The sequence below is a fragment of the Populus euphratica genome, unplaced genomic scaffold (genome assembly GCF_000495115.2).
Source record: "Populus euphratica unplaced genomic scaffold, PopEup_1.0 scaffold238.1, whole genome shotgun sequence".
Lineage (NCBI taxonomy): Eukaryota > Viridiplantae > Streptophyta > Magnoliopsida > Malpighiales > Salicaceae > Populus > Populus euphratica.
In genome coordinates, this window is record NW_011499989.1 from 519,449 (window position 1) to 531,776 (window position 12,328).

At 29.5% G+C, this 12,328-nt stretch overlaps 2 protein-coding genes across 2 annotated transcripts; both read right to left on the bottom strand.

The window, feature by feature from the left end:
- Positions 1-1,721: 1,721 nt before the first annotated feature.
- On the bottom strand, positions 1,722-3,275 carry LOC105140285 (probable 2-oxoglutarate-dependent dioxygenase AOP1). Its single transcript, XM_011047066.1, has 3 exons — positions 2,747-3,275; positions 2,326-2,647; positions 1,722-2,070 (listed from the first exon to the last, which is right to left on the bottom strand). Exons 1-3 carry the CDS (start codon positions 3,121-3,123, stop codon positions 1,828-1,830), a joined length of 942 nt encoding a protein of 313 aa, XP_011045368.1. The 5' UTR covers positions 3,124-3,275; the 3' UTR covers positions 1,722-1,827.
- Positions 3,276-7,924: 4,649 nt separating this feature from the next.
- Positions 7,925-9,722, bottom strand: LOC105140286 (probable 2-oxoglutarate-dependent dioxygenase AOP1). The gene is made up of 3 exons (XM_011047067.1): positions 9,263-9,722; positions 8,768-9,089; positions 7,925-8,255 (listed from the first exon to the last, which is right to left on the bottom strand). The coding sequence occupies exons 1-3, from the start codon at positions 9,634-9,636 to the stop codon at positions 8,007-8,009; spliced, it is 945 nt and encodes a 314-aa protein (XP_011045369.1). The 5' UTR covers positions 9,637-9,722; the 3' UTR covers positions 7,925-8,006.
- Between the last annotated feature and the right edge of the window lie 2,606 nt (positions 9,723-12,328).

Consider the following 12,328-nt stretch of genomic DNA (forward strand, 5'->3'; position numbering starts at 1 on the left):
GAACTAGAGATGACAAATTCATGGTTTCGTTACCACTCACACCAGCGGCTCCATTCCGTTGATTTCACATGCAAAGTGGATAGTAAGATTTTTTTTATTACATCTATTTTTTTAATTTGTTGTTTTTTTATAAATATATTTAACTAACAATATTTTTATCTTGCAAACTATATCTCTTGGATGTGAGCTAAGCTCAATGGAGCTTTTTATGAAAACACATGTGCAGAGTGATGACTTCCTGAAAGGGGTGTAGTAGTTCATCAATAGTCAAACTCAATATTTTGTGGTATGTTGGTTTTTAACCAATTTTTTTTTGTCAAGTTATTATTTACTTAAATTTGATGATTTGATTTTTTTATTTCTAGGAGACATATAACAGTTGGTTGAATGAGAGATACATGGATGATCATTCGATCCATCTGGATATCAATTTGGATTTATGGTTAGAAGTAGGATTGTCTATTAGATTCAATAACAATTAAACGTACGGGCTCTCAAACACTACAACCATTAACTTGCAGACGACCCATAATATTTTAACTATTGGATGCTTGCAATTAGTTCTAAGCACTCAATCTCTAAAATTTGCATCCTTGTTAGATTAAAGAGTACAATAACGTACGACCAATCTCAATAAAAAATATGAATGATTTTTTACGGACTATGAAGAATTTAATTGAATGGTCATGGATATGAGATTACAGATGTATGGTACGTGTACACCCTTTTATTGGCCTCATGGTCTCGGGAATGACTGACCTTCCCCTTCTCGAGCACTGCCTCTATTCAAGTTTCATTGCATTTGAACATATAAATTTATAATAAATATTTTATTTTTGTATTAAGATAATTTATTTTTAAATATTTGAATTTTATATTAATTTAATTTTTTAAATTGTTTTCTATTTCTATTTAATATATTTTTTTAAAAATATATTTTTTAATTATTACTAACAAGGTTACTGACAGATCGAGTTCGTTAGTATATTCTAGAGCGTTGGAAAAGAATTACAACAAATTCATACAATTGTTAGCTCATTAACAGAATAAGTCTGTCGGTATATTCTAGAGAGGTGAAAAAAAAAAAACTACAAATGCCACTGCAACTCATCAACAAAATTACATACAGTTATCCTGTTAGTGATATGCTAAATAGTACCAAGGGAATTAGTGATGGATGGAGGGGAATTATTTTATTTTTGGCATACATGGTCTGTTTGTAAAACCATTGGTAGATTTATTAACGACAGACTTACTGACAGACTAGAATTTACTGATGAATATTTTTTCAATGTATAGTTTTTATCTGTAATTTCATCGGTAAAATAAAATCAAATAAAATATTAATATAAATACCAATAAAAATTTCTACCAATAAAACAATTTAATTAAGTTGTTAGAATCCTTGCAGATGAATTTATAATTCGCCCAAGACTGCCTCTACATGAGAGAAAAATCAATGCCATCCCATTTTTTAATCAACCTATTGAATCTATTATTATATAATATTAAAAAAAAGGCGTCTTTCTGAATATAAATACTCTTATCAAACATGGGAAAAAGTTGCACGCCTATCATAAGGGTTTTTCTTTTTAAAAAAAAAAAACTTACAGATTTTTCTTATAAGATTTGATAAGTAGTAACCTGATTCTGTACTATAGTACTTTCTCCACCCATCAACTCTTTGAGAGGTGTCAGTATATAAAATAAATATCCATGTGTGAACCAAATAAGAGGAATAATTGTTCATATTTAAACAGAAAAGGAGAAGATAAAATCCATCGTGTTCACAGCAAATGAAGTTCCTTCCAAACTAGAGCACTAGCCTTAAACACCACAGTAGGCTTTTATGGTAAACTCTTTTCCCCTACCTTCTTCCGTTATGAAGTAGCGCAATAATCCAAAATTCTCGAAAGGCTTGAATCGCAGAGGATTCTTCTCGTCAATTAGCTTTTCAGGAACTTTGATTATACCTTTGATGAATGAAAATAACCCAACAGAGTATCTTGGTTCGCTCTCGCTCATGACCACCCGATGGAAAGGAGCATTGATTCTGTCATTACTCCATCCCTTGCAAAGCAGAACAAGATCATTAGATGTTGATGTATTTATCTGCTGAAAGTGCCGCTTACTAATCTAAGGTCTAAGCTATATATTGAAGTGTGAGCTTAGTCCAAGTGTTCTATGATCTTGACAAATGATTTTGTAAGAGAAAACAGAACAAGAGATGCAATGAAGATGCTGAAAAGCACCAGTGCTAACTAATTTATAGAGACAGTGGTGGTTTCATGCGTAGGATTTGGCTGCTAGACGGGATTAACCTACCAGGAGTGCATCTCCCGCCATTACAATGAAGGATGAAGGTGAGGGCTTAAAGCCCATCCATTGACCATCCTTTGATTTCACCTCCAAGCCACTAACTTGATTTTGGTGAAGCACTGTTATAAAGCTCTTGTCTGTATGAGCGTCACAGCCAACATTAGCTTCATTTTTCTCAGGTCCTCTATATTTCATCATCCGAAATAAGTAAGTGGTTGATTCTTTGTGAGAATCATGATGCTGATATACTCCATAGCTCTCAAACACCATTCTCACTACCATTTGCTCTAGTTCTGATACTAGCATTGAGTATGACAGCACAGTTTTACTAACCAAGAAAAACAAAGAAATCGCAAGTTAGTGATCAAAACCCAAAAATCACAGCGGTTTCCGAGTTTTAAAGAAGTATAATACCAGTAACTTATACCAAAAATGATCGTTTCCACCAGGCCACATGGTATCTGCAAAATCTTCAGTTCCTTCAAGGGCTATGGCATTATCAATGCCCATGCCTTCATAGAGAGATGGTACAAAGGGTTGATTTCCAACATAGCCATAGTAAGGCAAGTCAGAAACATTTTTCCTCTTGGTCTCTAGGGGAAGATCGAACAAGTCTTTTAATGTACTAAAGAGATCATTATGCAGCGTGAGAGGAACTTTGTCATATACCGCCACAAAACAGCCATATTCCTCAAGTGCATACATGACATCTTTGCATGTGGAGAGCCATGAACTTGTTCCAGGCTTCAAGTTTTCCTTGGAAAAATCTATGACAGGAAGCTCGGGAGGTGACAGGGAATCCATATATAATTTTAAGATTAGCAACTTGTTGCTTTAGCTAGAATTAGTGCACAAACATAAATATTATTTCACGTGTATTTATAGGTTCCTTGATCCAATGGTGCCATATTCAGAGGAGATAGACAACAGGAGATAGAAAACAAGCGAAATTGATGTATTCAAAGATTTTGGCATCATGTTTCTCAACCATTTTCTACTTCATAGAACTCTTATCCTTGAAGAAACATGATGCCAAAATCTTTGAATACATCAATTTCGCTTGTTTTCTATCTCCTGTTGTCTATCTCATAAGCATTATCTAGCAATTTAAGTTATTATGCTAAAATAATTTGTTAACAAATTATAAAAGCTTTATTAATTGAACGGTAATAAATTTAAATTTTATTATTTTATTTTATTTTATTTTATAAAAATTAAAAATAAAATAATATGAGAGATTCTGTGAGTTCAAGCTTAAAAAAATTATTTTAAAAACTATATTTAAAAATTATATTTTGAAACTCACTAAAGCTACTTTAAATAAATCTTTGCATAGTATTATGAACAGTGTGACATGTAACTGGTGACGGCAACTGGGTAAATTACGTACTATTGCTCTCAAATGTATAATGTCATTGGGCAATAATACTTTTGTTTCCTACTGCTCAGGCTCCATACCTGTACTGTTGCCATGTGGCTCTGAAGGCTCGTGATTGCAGCTGCATCTATCAGTCTAGAGCCGGCAAAGTCTTAAAGCAAATCTCAATTTAACAAAAAAAATAAAATAAAAAAAAATATATTAATCAATTATATTTTATAGAAGAAAAAGTATTTTCAATTAATAAAAAATATCAAATACAGAATAAAAATGATTTAAGACTCTGCTTACCTAGATATACATAAAAAATAATTCTTAAATATTTTAAAATGTTTTATTTATGGTTCTCTTCAGCCCTATATCTTCTTGTTTGACAATATGGCCTGCGACAGCAACAGCATCCATAAATCTATTGGATATTCGACTCACCAGGAAAGTGACATGCACCGAAAAGAAATTAGGTTAATATTTTTTGTCATTGTAGCTTATTATGTGAACCTACTGGCGTCCAATTAAGCTTTAATTTGTGCAAAAATGTCAGCAATTAGGAGTTTTCAGAATTTACGAGAGAGAAGATAAGGTTGAAAGATTCCATAGCAGCAGACAATACAACTGTCAAGTTGCTGTCATGGCACTAGCTTGCACCCTCGTCTCAAAGTGTTCTTTCTAGACAATCGGTGATACCCTATTGCTACATCTGGCTTTTACCTCCTCCAATTTGTCCTCGATAATTTCGAAGAAAGTAGATTACAATGATTGCATAATAAAACCTTGGCTTGTTATTCAAACATACATTCCCACGAGATATTTAGATATTGTTTGTTTGTTTTTTTTTTTTTAAAAATGTTGCTAAAATTATTTTATTTTATATTATTTTAAATTAAGTTTTTTATATTTTTATATTGTTTGTTACGAGTCTACAAAAATCATAAAAAATATCTTGAAAAAAATTATTTTTTAAAATCATTGTACATCATGCATAGCGTATTTTACTGTCTTTACTTTTAAACTACATTGATTTTTTTTAATAGATTTCTTTTAAGGTTATAAATTTTTCCTTGAGTAAATACTTGCACAATATCCTTTAGAAATCTCTAAGGTGTTAATAAGAGACCCTCTGAAGATAAAGTTAATATGAAAATTAATTTTTTTATATTTTTATATTGTTTGTTATGAGTCTACAAAAATCACATATTAATGAGCTTTTATAAAAATAAAAAAAAAATAAAAGTTAAAAAGAAAGAAGAAGGAATCTATTAATGCATAAGGGCATAAGGATTCAAACTTTTTTTTCCTTGTATTTTACTATCTTTACTTCTAAATTACATTGATTTTTTTTTTAATAGATTTCTTTTAAGGTTATAAATTTTTCCTTGGGTAAATACTTGCACAACATCCTTTAGAGATCTCTGGGATATTGATAAGAAACCCTCTGAATATAAAGTCAATATGAGATATTTTTATATAGCAAAATAATATTAATAAGGATATTAATGAGCTTTTATGAAGATAAAAAAATATATATAAAAGTTAAGGAAAAAGAAGAAGGAATCTATTAATGTATAAGGGCATAAGATTTCAAACTTTTTTTTCCTGCATACTCAAGCTTTTTTTTATATTACATGTCTTAACTTGTTTTATACGATATATGAGGGATAAAGATGTAATATCATAATAATATTATTCTACTACTTGTATCAACACATCTCATTAATATAGTCATAGATTACTTGTTCATAATTAATGACATGTAATAGGTATCATAATTACAGCCTATATCCAAAATAGGGAAGGCTTGGTATGTGGTTATGTTTTAACTATACACTGAACTCGAGTGTGGTTGATTGAATTCAAGAGGACTTGGGATTAGCTTATACGCTAAACTCAAATGGAGTTGGGTTCCATTCGTGTGCCGAACCCAAGTGTGGTTGGGTTTAGCTCGTACATTGAATCCAAATGAAGTTGGGTTCAATTTGTATACCAAATCCAAGTATGGTCGAGCTCAAACACGTCCCGACCTATCATGAAATTGGATGCGGACACGTTATAACTTAATTTGGAGTTGGGTGTGGAGAAAACATAACTCTATTTTGGGTTATAATTTTTGTGTGATGGCCTTTAAATGAAAGAGATTTGGTTGATTGAATTCAAGAGGACTTGGGATCAGCTTATACGCTAAACTCAAATGGAGATGGGTTCCATTTGTGTGCCGAACCCAAGTGTGGGTGGGTTTAGCTTGTACGTTGAATCCAAAGGAAGTTGGGTTCAGTTTGTATACCAAACCCAAGTGTGGTCGAGCGCAAACACGTCCCGACCCATCATGGAATTGGATGCGGATATGTTATAACTTAATTTGGAGTTGGGTGTGGAGAAAACATAACTCTATTTTGGGTTATAATTTTTGTGTGATGGCCTTTAAATGAAAGAGATTTTTAGAAAATCATGACCTATCAATTTTATTATCAATTTTGATATACGATGTAAAAATAAATTTTAAAAATAAAAAATTATTTTAATACAAAAACAATTACTTCTTAACAGCATGAAGATATACAGAATCTTTAAAATTAAATGATTTTTGTTCTCTGATTCTCTCCATGTAATATTTTCAAACCAACCAACCAAGGTAAATGTTTGCCAAATAGAAAGGTCCAAAATTTAAACCCTTGGAATTTCACGAGGCATTCACCTTACTGTAAAAGTAAAGACATTAGCATGTTTTTGACATGTTGAATTCAAAATATAATATATTTACTTTTATGACATGTTATCTATTTTTCAAAAAATTATAGACTAGACTTGTTGGTCCATTCTTCTAGCCAAAACAATACTCCTGACTCTTTTTTTTTTTAAATCTTCCTTAATTTCTTTTATTTGATTTTTTTACATTTAATAATAATCCTATATTTAAATAAATTTATTAGAATTATATTTCAATCATTATCGATTATACTTGGAATTTCACGAGGCATTCACCTTACATTCACCTTACTGTAAAAGTAAAGAAATTAACATGTTTTTGACATGTTGAATTCAAAATATAATATATTTACTTTTATGACATGTTATCTATTTTTTAAAAAATCATAGGTTCAAATCCTTGGTTACTCATATAATGGCCACTGGAGGGGTTTTTCTATATATCTTTGTTTTATTTTTTAATTTTTATTTAAAAATAAAAAATAAATGTTTCTATGGAAAAAAAAATATATGAATAAGAAAAGAGAGTTTTGATTAAAGAGATACATTCCCCCCGTTATTTCAAATCAATATTTTTTTTATTCTTTATTTTAATTGCCTTTATTTTTTGTTCAATAAAACATATAGCAAATAAAAATGATATGTTTTTGGAAAATAAAAAAATAAATACATGAATAAAAAAAAAGATAATCTGACTAAAAAACATACTTTTTTTCTTCAAAATTTATACCATTGTCTTTCTTATAAATATTCATTTTAATTACCGTATAATTAAATAGAAAATCCAAAATCACCATGAGAGATAAGGTTAAATATTGACATGTGTATCTATATTTGTTTTTTACAATAAAGATCAATTTATTTTAATATTTAATTAACATTAATATTTCTTTCTATAATTTATCAGTTTAGATATTTTCAATTTGTTTTTATTGAACATATATATCATTCTTCCAGTTTTTATTTAAAAAATTTCATGATATCAACAACATCAATACTTTTTTCTTTTGTATTATAAATTAACTTGAAATCTTATTTTCAAGGTAATGAAAATAAATTGAATAGTTACTTCCTATGATTTTCACATTGCATTCCCTTGCTGGTCTCTTTCGGGTGCCATAGTCAATCCTGTTCATCTCCATGTATGGTTTAAATCAAGGCCCATGAATGCTACGAAGCTTAATTGGATGTAAGATGCTATTTGAAATTGAGTTTTAACCTTTTAATATTTTTAAAATAAAAAAATATTATTTTAATATATTTTAAATAAAATAATTACTATTACATTTTCAATAACAAGTCCTAGCCTAGCAACTCTGAAAATTTTGGTTCGAAAACATCCTGTAGAGTCCAGACCGACCCCGTAAATTTCACTGAGGGACTTTAAAAAAATTACATTAATTAATTGATTATGTTTCCATTTGTCGGAGCTTATTGTTTCCTTGATTTCAATTTATTATTTTTTTTACAAAAAATTCAAGGTAAAAATAACTTAATTTATTGAAGAATAAGACAACACACTTTGAGTTTAAAAAAACACAGCAAATTAAGATAAAGTGATACAAGTTGCTAGCGTAGGAACATTACAATGCAAACACCGCAGTATAATTTAAACACCACAATAAGTCTTTAACGCAGATTGATCTGTCTGACCAGCTTCTGTGTAGTAATATCCAAGGAACTCGAAGTGATCAAAGGGTTTAAAAAGCAAGGGATGCTCCTCGTCAATCAACTCTTCTGGGGCTTTTACTATATAGCCTGCTTTGGGGACTGCAAACAATCCAAGAGAATACCTTACCTCATTGCCTCTCATCATAACTCGATGATATGGAGAATGCAGTCGACCGTTTGCCCAAGCCTACATAAAATCATATTTCAAAGTTAGAGACCCAACAGTCCAAATGCTAAAGTCCTTGAATAACACATAATATAAAAATAAATTTATATCGGGATAAGTTATGTTACGATGTGTTATATAAAACTATATTAATATATAAAAGACTCTTGGCTATAAGAAATTATTCAAAATTTATTATCTTATAAAAATACTAAAACATATTAAATTTATGCATATACATATGGGATACACACAGGTATATTAAAGTCAACAACTTTAGAAAATAAATAATTTTTAAAATTTTTAAAAAACATGATTTCAACTAGTTTTCAAACATTATATAAATCTAAAAAGAACAAATTAATAAAATGAGATATAAATAAATCTTGCGAAAACTTGATATTAATTGGTGTGACTTGGTTACCTTATGTTTGATCAATAATTTAAAGTTTTAAGGATAATATATAATTATATATTTATTTTTGAAGAATCATATTTTTTTTTTAAAAAAAGGAAGGTGAGAAGGTACTTACATAAAGAGAATCTCCAATCATGACAATGAAAGAGTCTGGATTGGGTTTGAGATCGGTCCAGCAACCATCTTTGGTTTGTAATTCTAGCCCATCAACTTGATTTTGGCATAAAATGGTCACCATGTTCTTATCAGTGTGAGAAGATAACCCAAGTTTTGTCTCAGTTGTCTGGGGCACTTTATATTTCATGACCCTGAGAAGGTAGTTGGTAGAGTTCATGTGTTCGTCCAAGTATTTCTCGAGTCCCAGACTCTCGACAATCATCCTTCGAACTATTTGATCTAATTCCGACACTTGCTTCGAGAAGGACAGAACAGTATTGCTAGCAAAAGAGGTTGACTAATTAGTAAGAAAACTGTGTGAACACATGATTTTAGATGAAAATGATACACAAGATTAAACAACCAGCGCAATCAAGCATTTTTTTTTATTTATTGAAATCTAGTAGCTGTGCACAAGGGAAAAGTCGGAAAAAGAGCAGAGAATGGGGTAAACCTAAAACTTTGATTCCCTTGCGGCCACAAGATGGCGGTCGTTCTCTCAACTTCTTCAGCTATGTTGGCATCATCAATACCCATGCTCTCAAATAGTGGCACCTGAGGGTACTGTCCAACATAGCCATGGTAAGGTTTCCTAGAAGCATTGCGCATTTTGGTTTGCAAAGGGAGATCAAAGAGCTCTTCAACTGCACCAAATATAGCCTTTCGACTCTCAGCAGGAATTTTGTCAAATAAGGCCTCGAAGCAACCATACTCTTCAAGCGCTTTACGAACTTGCAATTTCACCAAGTCCCACTCCGCAGCGCCTGGATTTTGGCCTAGATTTGAGAAATCTATGATTGGAAGCTTGAGAGCAGTCTCAGAGCCCATTTCCTTTTTTCCTTCTTCGTTGAAGAGTTGAGAGATAAATTATGAAGAAGAATGCTTTTGTTGATCTATTCAGTTTCCCTCGCTGTGCCTATTTATATACGGCTCGCCGTGAATTGTTTCTTTGTGGAACATTCGTCTTCTGTTATTCTCCTTTTCATTTTGGGTATCAATAATTGCGTGCTCAAGTATGGGATCATGAACACCTCACCAACTGCAATTGAGAGCTAAATACGACAAAAGATCATATTTGGTGCCTCATGACTTTTTAATTCAAAGCACCAAAGAAATATTCTAATCCCTGTTTCCAGACAAAATTAAAGCATTACAATAGGCGCAAGTCTTCAATTTCTAAAAACTATACGTAGTAATAATGAAGTATAAGAAGCTTGAGTGATTTGGTTGGATGGTGAAGGACTGTTGTCTCTTTAACCATCAGCATTTAAGTTTTCAGTTTGGTTATGAGAGATAAAATTCTCATAAATGTTTCAATCGTGACAAAAAATTATGAAATACAAAGATAGTATTTTTCGATGATAATAGTGTTAGAATATATTTGTCAAAAATTTCCAACCATAATAACCAACAACATATTTTTAGTTTGTATTTACTAACAAAATCACCACTAAATTAAAAATAATAAAAAAAGTAAAAAAAATATTTTTGATAATTCTATTAAGATGGCACATCAACATTTGCCAACAAACTTTACCAATGATATTTTTTTTGTCATAATATTCTGTAAAATATTCCATCAGCAAACTTAAAAGTATTATAATTGACACCAACCCTATCCTCTTCTTCTTTTTTAATTGCAAATCAAAATAGTAGCCCCTTTTTTTATTTTGCTATAAATCTAGGTTTCATCGTCACAAATTCGACCACACAATACTTCATGGTGTAGGCATTATTGTCAAGGTGCAATTTTTTCTAAATATTTCATACATTAAATAAGCAAACCTACCCATTTATGTTTTAAGTTAATATATTGATTTTTTTAGTATTTGTTGTATGATTTGCTTGTATATTTGAGTATTTTACAACCATTTGATAGAAAATTAAAGTTTGATTTGTATATTACGGTTTGTTTGGGATTTGTGAAATTTTGGATTTGTTTATAATTTGATAAAAATAATTTTGATTTTGTAACTCAATTGTGTTATATTGAAAGAAATTATGAGTTATGTAATGGGTAATAATCATATTTTATCGATTTTATTGTTATGTTAGAAATTTTGAGGAAATTGATTTGCTTATAGAATTGATAATAATTAAATAGTATTAATTTAAATTATATAAGTTTGAATTAAATAGATAATAGATAATTAGTTGGTTACAGTTTATTTGTTGTTAATTGGATTTATTTAGTTCTTATTTTGACGCCTTGTCACATTTTTATACAAAAATAATAATTGATTATTAGATTGTGAATTCACTTTTAATTTCCAAAATTAAATTTTGCATTTATTGTTATGTTGTTAATAAATATTATCAACATTATTCTATATAGGTTTCTAAGTAATGGATGATAACATCATTAAATTAGAAAAAAAAAATTTACTTAAAGGGAATAGACTTAAAGAAAACTTTTATGCTGTAAAATTCAATATAATGATTACATATAAAAAAAATGAGATACTTCTCAATCACTATTAAGTTGCAAATGTTATTTATATCTTTAAAAATAGTTGAATATATGACACGACATCATTCACGTGATGGAGTCATGGTATATCCTTTCGATGGAGAAGCTTGTAAGCAATTTAATAAGTACATCCTTAGTTTTCAATGAAACTATTAGAATGTGTGTTTGGTTTGTGTATAAATAAATTTAATTCATTTGTGCCTTTTATTGCACTTTATTCTTGTAAGCTGATTATACTAATAGTCCTTAACTTGTATCTAGGGATATGTATAATACTTGAACTTATGTTCTTATTTATAGTCATAATTGATATTTATAGTTCAGATAGGAATATAGATATTAAAAAAGAAGAGCCAAGTCAAATGACTTTTAGGTGTGGAAGAACTTTAAACTTCCCCATATTATTAAGAGTAATTGAGAGTGATATCTAGAGTTCATAAAATTAGAAAGTTTAACGAGACAGTCACAAAGTAAATCCTTTATTGGTTGAGCAATGAATTGATATTTTAATTGCTGAAATAAAGATAAAATATAAAGAACGAGGTAAGAAGCAATTAGAACAGATAATGACATATCTATCATACGATCATTATCTTTTTCTTTATAGATTTTAACAAGATTTTTCTCTATATTCCCTTAGCCCTTACCCTCTATATAAATCTTCCTTTTAATGTATATAAAAGTTTATAATTGATTCTTAAAGTTAAATTAATAGTATTAAACTTGTTCTTTGATTTTTTTAATAAAGTTTAGTGTCAAATTGTTTAATAATATTTTTTTAAAAAAAATTACTAAAATATTAATAAAATCACCGATAATCATAAACATTATATCAGTTTATCCATCCATGAAACATATTTTTTTTTTTAGAGAATTATGGAGAGTTGTTAATTATTTTAATATAGATAGACAGGTTCACTGATTAGTACTTAAAAGTGCATTTTTATCAAGGTTTTATATCATTATTTTGCACTTGAAATATCAATAACTCCTTAATTAAAGCATGTTTTATAATAATATATCTAATAATATAAGATACCTTTAATTTAT